General features: G+C 39.7%; 2 protein-coding genes across 2 annotated transcripts in view; both read right to left on the reverse strand.

Moving 5' to 3' along the window:
• The window catches only part of znf385d (zinc finger protein 385D), a 96,708-nt gene that overhangs the window by 30,214 nt on the left and 49,294 nt on the right, over positions 1 to 17,200 (reverse strand). The window contains exon 4 of the mRNA XM_073485761.1: positions 2,519 to 2,687. Within this exon, the coding sequence (XP_073341862.1) occupies positions 2,519 to 2,687 (169 nt within the window). The remainder of the gene's footprint in view (positions 1 to 2,518; positions 2,688 to 17,200) is intronic.
• LOC141011975 (tetraspanin-8-like) lies at positions 10,276 to 10,968 on the reverse strand. Its single transcript, XM_073485339.1, has one exon. It carries the CDS (start codon positions 10,966 to 10,968, stop codon positions 10,276 to 10,278), a length of 693 nt encoding a protein of 230 aa, XP_073341440.1.

Below are 17,200 nucleotides of genomic sequence, written 5' to 3' on the forward strand. Positions count from 1 at the left end.
ACCGGACACACTCTTCTGTCAGACTCTCCTCAAAAGGCATTCATGATGCTAGAATCAAAAAAAGTGACAAAAGTACAGTTTGAGACCACAGTTGTCAGTCCAAGGTGCATTGAGGTACGAAAAATAAAAACTCTACAAAACGCGAAAGAACAAGTTGAGAAATAAGTTTCAGGTTGTAGCCTCGGTTGTCGTGACGCATTGTGTGAAGGCCACAGTCGATACACGCCGGTCTCACAATAAAGCTATTCTGTTTTACATCTTCGTGAAGGTTAAATCCTCCCAAAGTCCCCTGTCAGAAAAGGATTTGGACTGAAAACAGCTCAGAATAATAAAAAAAAATGGATGTGTGACTGTGTTGTAGTTGCTTTAGGTGCAAATGATTATATGAAATATGACCCTGGAGTAACAGCTTAAAGCATCTGACGGCTTACGATTCTAATACTTTGAGACAAGATTTTACAAGTTTGCAAAGCGTCAATCATTTTATCTACAAGTGTGAAGTAAACAGTAGAGATCTGCTGTTACATGCTACAAAATCCCTGACTGAATGAGCTGCATATTTGAGAGGTGAACAGATTTTTCTATTTCTTTTGCAGGGCGACTGTCATGGTGATGCTTCAGTGGCTTAATTTCTGTCAAAGTCTAAAAGAGTCGGTATGGTTCAACATGTGAACTAATCATATTGCCATTATTGTAATTATTTCAATATTATTCCATTATTTACAATTACATGACGTGGCTGAAACAGACTTTTAGGAACATTTTCAGAAATCTTCCATAGAATCAGGTATTTTTGCATAATAACAATTAAAAATGGAGCTTACACAACCCTGAATCTACAAAAAAAAGGTCCGACACTGTAAATCGTCAGTAAAACAGTGTGTAATCATTGGATCAGTCACTCGCCAGCAGCCTTCATGATCCATTTTATTGAACACCATGTTTTGGTCTTCCACCCCTCACACCAAAACCTGGTTTTCATAAAGTTGATAGTAAATGAAGACGAGACGGGCCTCGGTTAAGCTTTTGAGTCCGGTCATTACTGTAAATGGAACAACTTTGAAAAAGCAGTTTTGATTCCTACCTGCGGCACCATGTCTCCTTCTCTAACTTTCCTCCTGTCCAAGGAGGAAAGTTGGAGTGCCTGAGGTCTGTCTGAAGTGAGCTGAAGACAGACATCATAAAAACTGCTTTTAAACCACAAGAAGTCGTCCTTTGGATGTCTGTAACAGAGGTTTACAGGACGTCTAAAAATGATGTCGTAAAAAGGTTCATTTCGAGCTCTGTCAGACGTCACCTGGATGTGACACTGAGCGTTAAAAAGACGTCACAAAAACTTTCACTCTGGCTCTTCGGTGGACAAATTGTTGATGTCTTTTGGACCTGTCAGTGTGAGCTTGTGGTGGCAAGCAAGAAAAGTGCCACACACATCCGGAGGTGGAAAAAGTACACACATTCTTTGCTCAAGTAGAAGTACAGATACTTGTGTGAGGAAAGACGAAGTACTGATCTAACGTCTTTACTCAAGTAAAAGTAAGAAAGTAGAGGCTCTGAAATGTTCTCAAAGTATAAATGTGAAAGTATCCCTCTGAAGGACATTTCTACCGGCCATTTCTGCAAAACTAACTGAACCTGAGCCTTCATCACTGAGCGCCTTCTCTCCCCAGTCGAGTCTCCGTGTCTGTCTTGTTATGTCGTTTTGTCTCGCCGCGTCTGCCGTGCATCATGTGCACTGATGGGTTGAAATCAGTCTTGTGGTGATGCAAAATAAAAATAATTGATAGTAAGGAGCCTGTTTTCAAAATGTAATGAGTAGAAAGTAGAGCTATTTGTGTTAAAATGGAGGGAGTAAAAGTAAAAAGTTATCTGTATAATCTAGTACAGGGATTAAATCTTTGTACTTCCCACCTCTGCACACACCCCCACAGAAGGAAAGGTTGCACTCATCCAGATAAGCTCAGGTCACATTTTCAAGTCTAAGAGAGAGGCACCAGGTTGCCAGCCTTAATTTAGGTTTTTATCATTCCGAGGTTAACATAGCAGCCTTACAACAACCCTTCATTTTTTGCCAGAGCCCTCTGCCTTTGCCCCCCCCGCTGCACCGATGAAGTGGTCCCATTCAAGTGAACGAGGGAGACAGATTTTTCATACGGCGCTAAACGCAGCCTTGTTGATCCCACAAGCACTTTGTTTGAAGCATGCTGAGGCCCTACTTCATCCCTCTTATGTCTGCCTGTGTCCTGCAGAGATCTCCCAACTCCGCAAATTCGATATATGAGCACTGAGTAGGCAGCCGGCCCGTTGGCGAACCAGCCAGCACAGGGTTGATATAATCAACAGTGAGTCCATCCAACTCCTGGAGTGATTGCATGTTTGTGTGCAGCAAATCGAAAAAAAACGGCAAAAAGGTGCGTTCGCCGGGTCCAACATTCGCTCCACACAGAAGAGCAGCTGCACAAAGAAAGAACAACAAAGAAACATGTGTCGGGGAATGTGCAGCAGGCGGGAAAACACAAACCTTTCCTGTCAGTGCCGTTGGGGACCTGCGAGGTGTTGATGCCCTTGGCGATCTCCTGGTTGCCGGTTTCCTTGGTGACCACTGAGGCTTTGAGCTTACTCTTCGGAGCATCCAGGGCTTTTAGCTTCTTGGCATGTTTGGTCCCCTTGTAGTGGGCCAAGGCCTGGCTCTGTGAGGAGAACAAATAGCAGGCTCGGTTTAACGCTGCAGCAAAACACAGAGCCAGGATGAAATAAAATATGAAAACTAGCGGAACACAGTTGGACTCAGTGAAGCAGACTAAAACATAATTAGCAGGGGACGGTTGATATGCCTCGCAGTCTAGAAAATTTGGGGTGTTTTTGCCAGCTTTAGAAAAAAAACGCTCTCTTAAAAAAATATTTTCTTCTCAGGTAATTGTTTTTTAAAATGACTTAACAGATCCCAAAAGATAGAGCACTTAAGTGAAAAACTTCGGGAGCAGTTTTTATTTTTTCCCAGAAGGCTACACATTAATAAATGCAGCATTTTGGAATTTAAAATAAGCTATTGTTCTGCAGCCGTGAGGTATTTTAGAGGGCCTTCATATCAAATAATTTTTTTCTTGTAAAGACAGACAGTTTTGCAAGTTGTATTCAGTCGCCTTTCCCTCGTTTCCAGCTCCTGAATAGCTGTTGAGATTTCAAATTTGTCAGGTTATTCAAATCATAAAAAAGGTGGTGATGAGATGAACATTCAGGTCGAATATGAAGCCCATTTCTTGATTAATAAAGATAATACCTGGATGTCAGTGTTTTGAGAAATCTGTCTGACTGGTGATAATTTATGGAGTGTCTGATTTGGTTTTAAAGTCGGGACACGTAGCGCTGCCGAGCTTCACCTTCACAACAGATTCACCCGGGCACACAGAAGTGGGACACATGCAAAGACTTTGAGCTGTCCTTGTTTACCTCTGCACACTTCCCTGCATACCTTTGCCGGTGGCAGTAAGGAAAAGGTATCAGGAGAGATGCAATTGCCTCTTGGAATAAATAAGAGCACCAGGCACACATCCCCAGGAGACATTTGTTAGCATCTTTATTTATGGGCCGCTGTGGGGATATTCACTAAAGACAGCGGGGACAAAGAGACCATTCAGGAAGAATTCACATTGTTTTAATTGTAAGAAACTCAGGTCTTTATGAGGTGGACTTCAGATATATCATTTAAATTGGCCAGATTTCCTACATTATTAAAGAGACACTACAGCGGGAAACACATTTTATCATGCAGTGTTTGGCTGTTTTGCTTCCGTAACATGTTTTATTTCAGACGAGTGGAAAGAAAACAAATCCACATGTACGTGATATTTTGGTTCAGATTTCTGTTCTCGATGTTTGTATGGAGAACTGAAGTTGCCAAAAGAAAAAAAAGAAGAAAAAAAAGAGAGAAATGGCTCAAAATATATGTAAGTATGAAATTAAATGCACAGAAAATAAAACAAAATATAAATGTAGCTATTAATGTATAAAATGTGAAGATTATGTTGAAATATGCAAATTATTATGTCTCATTAAATGTGTGCTAATTTATGGAGGACTGAAAATGCCAAAATTACAAAAACAAACAAATAAATAAATGATATGGCATGAAATGCACCAAAACTTATATTAAAAATTAATGTAGGCATATTCATTTATAAAATGCAACAAGGCAAAACAATATATAAATAAATACAGAAATCAATCAATATAAAAATGAACAAATAAAATGCAAAATCAGATTGCAAAGTAAATAAAATTGGGAATAAATACAAAGTCAAGTAAATAAAGACGCAAATTAAAACAGAAACATCAATCAATGTCTACATTTTAAAATGTATTTACTTCTAAATGTGTTCTTCTAAAAATGTTTTTGACTTTGGCACCTTCAATCCTCCATAGTTAGCACATATTTAATGATATACCCTCATTCACATATTTAAACAACATATCATAAAATGTGTTATACAATAACTGTCTTAATGTAAGTAATCAACAAGTTGAAATGTTTTCACCATGTTTTATCACATATCATCTTACATATCTTTAAAGGCAGAAATGAGTCTTTTCTCAAACTCCACGTCAGCAGCTCGCACATACACCAAACTTTCCACTTGTATTATCTATATTCTGAGGATTCGTACAGGTTGTTGTTCATATTTCATTCATAGACTGATTTATTTAACATTTATTTCCTAAAACATGGCAAAAAATTCAAGGCTGTTGCCAGCGTCTTTATGATTTATGGAGTGATGAAGAGAGAGCTCCCAAATTCCCTCTGTAGAAACCTTTGACTTCAACCTGGCTTCACACAATGTTCAGATTTCTGTTCTGGAAATGTGTTCAAACTAGCAGATATTTAATTAGTTAATGTGCGTTTGCATCTCAAAACATTAAATTACAGAAAACTTTTAACACAAAAAATAATAGTTTTGTTGAAAGTAGTCGACTGGGGAAAGTTTCACGGTGATAACCAGTTAAAACTTTCCCCCGTTCACCTGTAGTGTCTCTCCTTAAAATATTAAATCTAATGGAATGAGACAAGCAAGGAGGTTTCATTATACGAGAGGGATTAAGTTGCCAGAAAATTCACAGTTGAATAACTTTGTTGGCAAAGGTTGTGAAATAGCTGAGGTGCTTTAAACGTTTTCCCATCGTTATAGAAACCATTTCTGGACGAGGCGTCACTTTTTCAAACGGAGCGCACAGCTTGTTCTGGCACGAAACTACTCATTCTGACCCGCATTCATCACTCTCCGGGTACCGAAGACATAACTTATTGTTTTGTCATGAGACTCAGGTGATGTGGATGGGTGTTTAATACGACTACTCCAATAATTCATCTTTCATTAGAGCAATGAAGAGGAAGAATTGCCTGAACTGCGAGTCTGACACATGCATGATTAAAACTGGGAAGGAAATCATTTGTTTTCCTTCCAGGTGCTCTGCGATGGGGGAAAAGACATCAGACGGAGCCGGAGTCGGAGGGGTTGTTCTAGGATTTAGAGAGGCTGTCTGAAAACCCGAAAAGGTCACGTTAAAATCCCAGTGAATCCATCAACGGGGCGTGCGAGCAAAGACGTGATGTGTGAGTGTCGGCTGAAATGCAGGCTATGCTTTATTCCTCCCATTTAAAGGCCCTGAGAGCATATTTTCTCAACTGGCATCTTTACTTTGAGCGATGTGGCTCGACTTGAAAACAAACATCTTTCTGCCAAAGCTAGAAGAGTTTTGCCAAATTTACACGAGAGATTTTTTGTTGTTTTGTTTTTCTGTGTGCTCCTCTTTCTCTTCTGAAGCCGGCAGGGTTCAGTTTTTTATTCTTTTTGAATGTTGAACTAATAAATAAATGAGCCCCGAGGATACTTTTATCAGAACTTTAACTTTGTTTCTCATTTAAGTCATACATATTTACACAGAAATATTTGAGATTTGAAATTACTTGCTTAATTAATTGCTTTAAAGGGGCACGATGTAGCTTTGGAGAAGAAATTCAAACTCAGAATATTAATACGTATTTTTAAATTTGTTTATTCAGTTTATCCAGTAATGAAAACAATGAGTCAATCAGTCAAAGAAGATCTTCTCATTAAAATGTCCTCCCTAAAACTACATAGTGCACCTTTTTTAATACATACTGAAGTAAGCACTGATTGCACATGGCTGTAGAAAAATGACTCCATCCTCAAACAGATTGGTTTCTTATGAAGCTCACTCTCACTCTGATATTCGGTCGGTCACAGCACAAAAAGGAGGCACACCTTCCATCGCACAACCAAAAACAGGAAGAGACGACTGCAACGATTGTGGAAGCTCAAAAAAAAAAAAAAGGAAATAAAAAGAAACGACGCTGAGGGAGGAGGCGAAGTGAAGAGTGAAGAGACGGGAATTCACTCAATGGAAATAAAAAACCAGATCAGTAATTAACAAAACCTGCCTACGTATCAATACAAGGTGTTTCACTCTGTCTTTTCACAGCACTGAGATCGGGGTCTACAGGTCAAATTTAGATTATTACTGTTGTTTTTATCTTTGGACAGTAGCCAGGCTGTTTGCGGTGGCCAAGGCTAAAACTGCCAGGAAACACTGAGTGAGAGAAAAGTCGTCTGCTTCTGCTTCGTGTTTTCATCGCTGACCACCTGCATATTTTCAGAGTTTTTACAAAGAAGGCTTTATGGGAAAATGATAAAGCAGTGAACAGTGGATTAGATAACCATGTCATGACACAGATCGTGTTCAAGCTCTTGGTTGGTCACACACACAACAATTACAGTGAAGCCTTGAAGACTCCCTCCAACAATACTCAGACAGAAGACATAAAACGATGCAGAAACTGAAATATAGCAAGAAAATAAAGGTGACACTTTATAATAACCATCATTAATACATGGTAAATGTATTGTTAATTACTTAGTTCTATGTTATGAACCAGTTGTCAAGCAACTATAAAGGTTTATAAACATCAGTTATAATTGCAACTACTACACAGTATTTATTAACCATTTACAAAGTATTATAAATATCAGCCGTAATGTTACAATAAACATTTACTTAATAATGTTTATAAAGCATTTTGAAGTTGAATTAACTACATTAACCATTCATTAATGATGGTTATTATAAAGTGCTACCAAAATAAAATAAAAAATATATAAAATATGTGTGGCTGAACAGTAGTGATAAAATGAATGAACTGTAATGTAGACAGGATGTGCATTAGTAGCACTAGTGCAACACACACGTTACACTGCCCGTCCAACACCTAAAAGCAGACAGACGCAGTTAGCAACTACTCTGTGAACAAAGTGAAGCATCCAGCAGCTGAAGAGACAGACATCTCCCTCAGGAGGAGGCCAAGTCCAAGAGATTCATCAGCTGATGACTCCTGATGAATGCTAATGTTGCTCTGCTGAATGTGTAAATAAACAGCTGTTTGCTAACAACTCTATGAGGTGATGATATGTGAGTGAGTGTTGTGCAAACAGCCCCTGAAGATAAGTGGGGCAACAAAAGAAAAGCAGTGAATGCAGCTTTAAGACGACGCTGTGATTAACAACTACCTGAACTGAAACCACTGTGATTGTGTTCATCACGTCAGATAAAGTTAAAAAAAACTTCATCCCCCATTAATGATATTTTCATTCCCTTCCTCGTTTTTAAAATAACATGTACATGAATAAGGTCTGTTACAAAACACATTCAATTATAAAGGATCAGAGGAGGCAGGAGAGGAAAAAATAAATGAAAACTAGAAATGTTCAGATGAATAAAAGCTTTGTCAAGAAATCTGGACTTCTGAGGAGGAAAAAACTTGAAAAATCGTGTTTGATTTTCAAGTGACAACATCAAACCGGCCGTGAAAAAAGAGGAAAATGTACGTGTCAGGACGGGGAGTTTCTGGTTTCACATTGTTCTGGTGTCATAATTCAATCAAATGTGATTTAAATGACACTGAGTCATTTCTTCCATAAACAACAGACTGTTTCTGGTGGTCAGGTTGATTCAGAACAGACCAAAAAAGCTCAACACAGAGGAAAGTGTTGCAGCTGTTTGTGTTTTTAATTTCCTCAGATTTATTGAATCCTGCTCTCAAAACACATCCAACAAATACTTATTAACTTAATACTCAAGTAAAATTATCTCCAAAGCCCAATGTTGATGTAATGGAGGCTTAAATTATTCTTATTTGTGGAAGAGTTTACTCGTTCTTTTTTTTTTTTTTTTGATCGGGGAATTTTTATTTTTTATTTATGGAGTCGTCTCTCACTTTTATTTGTACTGCCGAGTTTATGCTCCATTTTCAGCCAGTCGTAAATCTTTATGACCCAGATTCAGACAGTATATACCAAGTTGTGTAGTCTGTACAGTCAACAAGTAAGGATAGTGTCCTCAAGAGGAGCAGAGGACGAAATCAAAGCCTATGGTGGTGCAGATTTGTTGGGGTTGTGGGCCCTGAATATTATTGACTGTAGTCATAAGTAATAGTAGGTAGTCCAGTTAGATTTTCACAATTAAAGCATGGAGACAAATTTGTCATACTTTGTCTTTTGGACTGTTCTTAACGTTGCCGTTCGGTTGGGATTAGACACAAGAACTACTTTGTAAGATTAAGATAAGATCATACTTTGGATTAAAATAATTACATCCAGTCTCGTTAAGTTATGTAAGTGACGTAACAAACATGACATCTCTTACGTCATTTACTTACGTTAACTTACTTATGTTGCAAAAATGAAAAACAAATCACTCTTCACTCTTGGTAACAAATGGGACACAAACCCTGATCTCTGGAGGGAAAGTCCTGTGAATGAGCCACCCAACCAACCCCTGATGTGGGCTGCTATGACGTGTGTTGAGGTTAATATCTTTCCATCTGTCTCTGAGCGCGTGCAGCTCTCAACAGAGATGAAAAAGAAGCGAGATGTCTCACTCCTGAGCAACAATGTGTCTAATTCAGGATATTATTAAAACATGTTTTAACATCTTCTGGATGCAGCCTGATGACGTATATGATCTGCTGCTTTCTATTGTTCGCTGTTTTTTCCAGCGTTTTTCTAACAACAAGGCAAACTTGTGTCCTGGCAACGTGAAAAAAGTCAATAGAAAATATGAATTTAGTTGTAAAAGTGGTATCAGAAACTTTGGACTTCTGACCAGGCTGCTGTGTTCGGCTCGTTGGGAGGGAGAATGGACCGGCTACTCACATGCAAATATTCACCCACCCACCAACATTCCCGAGGACAACCAAACACCCAAGTAAACGATCCCAACACCAAACAAAGAATCACTGCTCATTGTTTTAAACCATAACACCCGGTGTGGGAGCCTGAGTGTCTGTGGGGGAGCAGATCAGGTATCATGGGAGGCAGCCACGCCTCAGGCTGATTCACAGCATGAGTGACGTGTGGTGAGACAGAAGTCTAAACTAAACAGAAATAAACACATTTAAAATTGTGTTTTACTCTACAATTCGGCTGCAGCCAGCCACCGTTTGTGTCTGAATATATTTACATTTTCTGTCAATAAAGTTACATCAAAATCAAATGATTTTCAAACAGATGTTGGTGCTGAGGTTGTCCCAGAGCCATGAAGATGTTTCAGAATGAGAAGAATTACAAGGATGTTTGAAAGCAGAAACCTGTTTTTTCAGCAGATAAAGTTAAGTCAATCACAGTCCTGTTTAAAATGACAGTAAGCAAATGCAAAAACAGAGGTAGTACCTGCAAAATGTCCTTTTTAAGTATGAAATCTAAAATTACTTATTTATTTTGATGCATCGATGTGGAAGGAACATTTACTGTTGTAGCTGCTCATAGAAGTTTAGTTCTGTGGTTCTCAAACTTGGGATCAGGGCCTGTGGACCTTAAACTTTTATTTTAAAGTTTGTCAAGAACACACTATACTGCGTTTTGGTGAAAGTTGTGTTTTATTTTATCAGAGTATCACGTGTTCTTGTGTGATGTTACGACTACAGATACATTTAGTGGAGCAAAAGTAAAAGTGCAATATTTCCCTCTGAGTTTTAGTGAATTGAAGTAAAAATGTAACAAAATACAGTTCATTAAAAAAGTTTTCCCACATTTTTTGTTGTCAAAAATGTGTAATAAGCAGTTTGTAACTGCAAAACAAAATATAAAACACCGGCACAACATTTCAAAAATTTACGAGGCAAAGCTCAGACAAGATGCATTCAACACCAACATGGTTATCTGTCCATCACGCAGCGCCTGTGACCCTCCAGGCTGTGAGCTAAACATTTTAAATGATACCTTTCTCACTGACACCCTGACACAACATGACTAGTGATAAAATCATGCCCAGAATCATCAAGATCCCAAAAGTGATCGCAGCCCCAATGAGTGAGTCTGAAACTCTGTCCATCCAGGTCATGATGTACGTCATACACGGTGTCGAGTAAACCTCACGTCCGCCCAGTTCTGTGCAGTTTCTGGAGGTGTCCGTGCAGTTACACGAGTCGGGCACCATTGTCGAATTGCCCCAATCGAGATGTCCGTCGAAGACGCCGCAGCAGAACCCGTTCCTCTCCACCTTCTGATACGACTCCTGGACCTCCTTCGGCTGGTCGCTCAGCGGAAGCAGCTGCTGCATGTTCTCCTTCACCAGTGCCTGGGCGGCTGCGGTTCTGGCTATGGCTCCCAGCACTCCTACAGCCAACAACATGAGGAACATCACCAGCAGGCCCAGGAAGAACATGGACAGCAGGCAGCGGTTCTCTCGGATCGCTCCACAGAAGCCGAGAAAACCAAAAATCATAGTCACGGCGCCGACGAACACCAGCAGGTTTATGGCCGGGAGGATTTCATCGGTGACCTGGTAGTCCGCCTTGTTCTGCTTGATGTGGACGGATACGGTGAGCAGAATGATTCCACCAACAAAAAACAGCAGGTTGAAGGTGAACAGAAGGTATTTGATGACCTTGTTGACCGTCATTGTTGGACTGTGCTGTTGGGTCAGAAGCCAGAGGAGACTGTCTGTGCCACTGGGTGCTACTGCTTCACTATAAGGGAGGCTGCTGTTGGAGAAGGCGGGAACTCTTAATGCATTTACTCTCTGGGGGGGCGTGTTCAGTGGATGAGGGATCACCTTGTTGAAAGCACAATGAAAACCGACCTGAAGGGGTGAAGAGAAGTCGTTCTCCAAGTTGTTCAGGGTATCAGATGGCAACACCTCCGGATGGCCCTCAACTATTGTCACTCAGATAATGAGACAGCATGGAGGGAAAACTCTCAACTACAGGCTGTAAACCAGAATAACTGGAATTTAACTCCAGAAACTAGAAGTTCCTACAGATGTGTGTGTAAATACAAAAATAATAATTAAAAAAAATCACCAAGTTCTTTTTCCTTTCTTCAGCCAATAAATAATTTGCCTACAACACTCCCGAGTATTTTAATAACATGTCAATCTTCCAGTCTTCTTACATAAGTTCAGTGTCACATCTAATGCAAAGTTTTTCTATCATGTCAGTGTGTATAAATCAAACACAGTAACTTTTTCTGTATAATACTTGAAGAATAAAACTTGACAAACACATTGTGTTTACGTCAAAGTTCCCTTTTAACCTGAGGTGTAATAACAACATCAGGTTTATGTTTATTAATACATTTGCATTAAACTAATTAAATCAGACTGAAATATTTAATTTATTCACACTGACTCACCACGAAGGAGAAAAACCTAATTAAATGTGACACTTTGCATTGAACTCGTGCACTAAAATTAGATGGAACATTGACGTGCAATTAAAGTCGCTGCATTAAGCACATTTTTTCTGACTGTTGTTGCCTTTTTGAAACCCAATAAGTGCACTGAGGTGGTAACCCTTCTACGCATGAATAAATATACACTGTGTCAACTTTGTCTTTGCATTTCTTTGTCGGCTAATTAAATTAACAAAAATGGCTAATTACACTAATTAAGTTTCCACCAGAGTGACAATTGGACTCCCAGTTAGACAACCGTTGTTAAGAGCCTGGCACGGCTTGTCATAATGGTGGTTAACTATTGTATTTGGTGTTGAACACGTTTCATAAAGCAGGTGTCTCAAAGTACAAACAGGAGAAACTAAAGAGATTCAGTGAGAAGCAACAAAAGAAGAAGAGTTGAACACGGTTTTGAAACACACCTCTCTCTCTCGGGTTTCATGAACACACAAGTCTCGCAATCACAACACCAGCTTGTTTGAGAGGGAGACGGGGGGGTCATCACGAGCGCCACCCCCGGTCCGCTCTGAGGCGGGGTAGTCACGCTTTGCCCCCACTCAAGAGCAGATACATCCCAGGAGCGGCTCGGCTTAACTTAGCGTGTTGGAACCGGTGCCAAAGCAACTCGACGAGGCCAAAAGTGCCAGTGGAAAAGCCCCGATAGATACATCTTCATCCAGATACACATAGATGAGATACAATTCCTTCATATTCAACCCTGCCTCACAGCTGGCAATGCTTCAGTACAAAACTGCAACGAAACAACGTGATCATCCATCAGTGCTGTTGTATTTGTATGCATGCATCTTAAAAATCTTCAGTTTTTAAATTCCTTGTTTTAGATTTATAGCTGTTATTCTACTGGTTTTATCCCTTTGGTGATATTTTGGCAGGACATTCATGTGAAAGACATTTTTAATCTCCTAGCAGCCATTTTCTTGGTTAAATAAAGTATTTTTTCTCTCATTCAGTCAAATGTCTCACTCACTAACTCCCCAAGATCTCACTTGTCCTAAAGTTCTCTGGAAGTCGAGCTATATATAAGTTCGTTGCAACGTCAATGAACATTACAAGAAATGTCCGCCCCTCGTCCAGTTAACGATATTAGTGGCACCCTGCGCTTGCTCCAGCTGCCAATACGCTTCTTCACAACTGCTTGTCAGACGGACCGATAGCTTTCGAAGCCTTCCTCCCTCGACACCTTTCCAAGAGTTAAACTCTCCTATCGAGTTTGTTAATTGATTGAGCTCCGGAAATAGTTCCTGGCCTCATGGAGAAAAAAAATCCTGCAGTGGAAATAAGATTAAAACGAGAGGTGATGTGTACATTTGTTCACGTCTATTTAGAGAAAGAAATCCCATTTGGATTATCACCTTGTAAAAACTGAAGGTCTGCAGAGTAAACAAGTTACATTTAGAGAGACATGAGTCAAGGTGAGGAGGCACAGGGAGTGTTGTGAATGCATTAACTGTAAGCAGGCAGTAAAGCGTTGCCTGTTAAGGGATAAATGAGACTAACTGGTGACTCACTCGCTCTCAACAAATTACAGACTCGAGTCCGGTTTATGATCTCAACTCATAAACGCGAATGCATCTAGTAAAGCAGAAACATCTGAAAATCTTTGCAACACAAAGCTCTTTTCTCTTTATGATCTCAGGCTAATAACTGGTTTTACAAACAGACTCTCTGACAACAACAGGCAGGTCTTCCAGCTTCCTGCTCTGCATCCTCTCTCGGTCCGAGCTGCAGTTTCACATTATGATAATCTGTCGACTGAGCAAATTGAGACACTGCTCTGCCGTAGCTGCAGCTCGAATAAAAAGAAAAATAAACAGCCTCGGGGTATTTTACGATCTCCTGGCTCAACACAGCACCTGTTGATTGACAGGTAAACACAGGGTTTATCTCTCTAATGAAGCGTTCAAATTAACAGCTGATGGGCGGTAAATACACACCGAGATAGATTTCCCCGCGTGAGACATAATAACCTCATCCTGAGTAATCACCGACACATTCAGTGTTAGAAATGGATTGATTACTCCTTTAATGAAAGAGCGATGACATTGCTATTTAGGGATGCTACTGATTTAACAACATGCAGCGGCGGTGGTGCTTTTCTTTTTAAAATGTTTTGATTACTTTCAAAATGGTATGGAGATTAGGGAGCGGGGGGGAAATCGAAACCCGTCCGCTCGTGTATCGGCTAAATTTAGCAAGCTGGTATTAACGCAATGCTTTTCATTAGATAGTATTATAGAGGGCACGTATGAGATAATTCATGTAAAAATACATTGTGGTGTGGTGGTTGAACAACTGGAATAACTGTGGAAACGCTACACTGCAAAAGAAGACGAACCCCGCTGATGGACGAGGAGAAGAAGATGAAGAGAAGAGGGATAGAAACCGAGGTAAGACGAGAGTGAACGGACGGACATTCACTCGATGGAGAGCGCCGGTGTTGTGTCAAAGTCTGTTACCTTGTTGGCGTGTGTTTCTCCAACCACCAGGACATGAAACTTTATTTAAACCAACAGTCTTTCTACTCCATCAGTAAGTCACAAAACCTGCCTTAGTATTTATACAGCCAGGTGTTTAACTCTGTCTTTTCGCAGCACTGAGTCCATTTAGTTCATGTGTAAATATTAAAAGCATAATTTACTTACTAAGTACTAATTGTGCATGTAAAATAGCTCCCTGTCAGTGGTTTACTATCATATCTGATGAGTTGGGATTAATATTACTGCTGCATTAATATGTATGCTGCATTTTACTGCTCCAGACGTTTAAGGTTCAGCTCATTTTAACTATTTTATATACTGATGGTTAGTTTGATCTACAGCAATGCAAAATATTCCATAAGATCATCATGTGTTTGTAGAGTTGTTGTCCTGTAAGAGCAACATATCTGCACTTGACAAGAAGGGTGAGAAAAAATGTTATCTGTGAAGTAACTAGTAATTAAAGCTGTCAGATAAAAGCAGTGGAGTAAAAAGTTCAGAATTTTCCTCTGAAATTCGGTGAAGCAGAAATAAAGTCTAAAAAAATGGAAAGACTAAAGTAAAGTGCGAGTATCTTTGAGTAGAAGTACTTATATTCCACCTCCGCCCTGAAACACAAAGCCACGAGGATGTGGCCCCTCTCAGACATGAAACTGTCGAACAGCTCCAGAGAAACTTCACTGAGCGCCTCCTGTTGATCACCATCGTGTTCATTATTTCACTCTGAATGGAGTTTTTACAGGCAGGTCACTGATGTGTCCCGTCGACAGCTCAAGATGTTTCTTTGCTTTGTAAATAGAGCAATGATCATTACGACCACGGCTGGGCGTCGCCACTGAATGCTACGAGGGAACTTTTAATGATCTTTGACTGCGGGAACTCACTGCAGATGAAGTGGTACTGATAGATATGCAAGATGATAAGTAACAATAAACGTCACACGTATGTAGCCACCAAAAAGCACTGACAAGTCAACTTTTTCAACTGCAAAAATTCCCGTTTGGTACATACAGTTCATACAAAAGTGATACGATACTTCTAATATTACAGAAAAAGAAAAAAAGACTCACAAAAGATATTTTTTCCTTTTTAAAAACAACCTGCACACAGTGTTGGTCCATAAGAAGTCACTGAATAGGTACATATAAATATTTGTAATAATGTTAATATCTGCACAGCCTTGGGTTGAAAATCTGATTGTAGATCTGTTTTTTTTGTTTTTTTTTACAGCTTTATAGTTTTGGTACTTTCAATACTATTGAATGTTAAACACGTGCTAAAAGTATCCAACAATAACCTTTGACAACCAATAATTAACTCTTATGATTAGTTGAGAGGGTAAATCTTCGTCTCTTTGTTGGAACTGCGAACAATTCTCAGACTGAAATTTAAGATAAGATTTCCATCCTTATCTGCCAAAACAAGCGTGTCTGTGTTTGTGTTTGTGAACACACTGGCTGTTTCAGCTGATTTCACAATTCAGCTAGAAACCACAATATCCCCAGACTCCCCTAAAAAATGCGCAATTTTGAAAATTGTTGGGTGAGGAAGAAACTTAATAAACCTTGCAAAACAGCTCCAGCTATTTTTTAAAACATTTTTCCTTGTAAAAATCATTGTGTCAGTTTGTCGCAGCGCCGGCCTGTCGGCTGCTCCGTGTCTGACAGTGTCTCGTACCTGCCAACATTTAGCAGCTGTTTAAACAACATGTTACTGACGGTAAACATGTCAAATCGGAAAAGTGAAAATACGTTTTCATTCGATTTCCTCTTTTTCTCGTAATGTCAACTCAACTAAGTCGAAACAGAAAACCTAGGAAATTAGACACCGTGGGGTAAAGGCACAGAGACGCAGAGGGAATAAAAATAAGCATTTATAATACTCCAGTTATGCAGCTGAACTTCCTGAATAGCTGTTAAACAAAGAGAGTGGGCGAGTGAGAAGCCAAATATCAGAAATGAAGCTAAAGCTGAAAAATAACCAGAAGAAAAAAAAACCTCCACAGCCTGAGCTGAACTTCAGACCTGTTCTTCCATTTGTGCACTCTCCAAGTCAAACATCACAGTAAATTACACGATGATTCAGACGAGCAAAATTATGATTCAAACAAAAATCATCTCCTAATTTTTGCTTGTACGAGTCTTACGTAAGTCGGAGATGTCGCAATGGATGAGACTCTTCTGGAACATCACGTCTCCGCGATGGATCCAACTCCACGAAAACAACAAACCCCCTCACACTAACCGCTGCTTCCCCATCACCTGCTGTGACACCACCTCAGAGATGTTCTGACAAATCAAAAAACCTCGCAGTGATGGCAAAACCGCCGGCAATAACGTGCGAGTCGTGTCAACCTTTTGTCTGATTCACGTGTAACACCGACACTTACAGAAGTCTGGAGTCATGTTCTGTATTTCAGCTCTTTACTGGAGTTCGTCCTCAGCGGCTCACCTAGTCGTTGTCCCCTCTCAGCTCCAGAACAAATTAAACCAAATTAAACACTCAGCAGCCTGTTGACAATGAAGTGAACCGTTTAGAGTGTCTTCTCTTGAACCTCTACAAAACTTTTATTTAATTTCTACTCATATTCCTCATTAATTCTACTTTTATTATCGCAGGATTGTTGTTATATTGTTGCACAAACTCTTTTATTTTATAACCATGAATTTTAACCCCTCTAGACCCCAGAGCCCCCGGAAGACTTCTGAACAATGTCCACCTCACTTGCAATTAAGTTTAATGACTTAAACTTAACTGCAAGTGAAGCGGACATTGTGTGGGAGTCTTTTTCCTGATTTTGTCGGCCTTCGGTCTTCTCCTACGCACCTGTCGATCTTAAAGTGTGCAACAGCTGCACTCTGTGGATACTTTAAATTAAAATCAATAATCCGAACTGTAAATACACATCGTAATGTTGAGTTTTGTCATTTTTTAGCAGGTTCTACCAAGTTACCACTTAAG

The sequence above is a fragment of the Pagrus major genome, chromosome 17 (assembly GCF_040436345.1).
Source record: "Pagrus major chromosome 17, Pma_NU_1.0".
Lineage (NCBI taxonomy): Eukaryota > Metazoa > Chordata > Actinopteri > Spariformes > Sparidae > Pagrus > Pagrus major.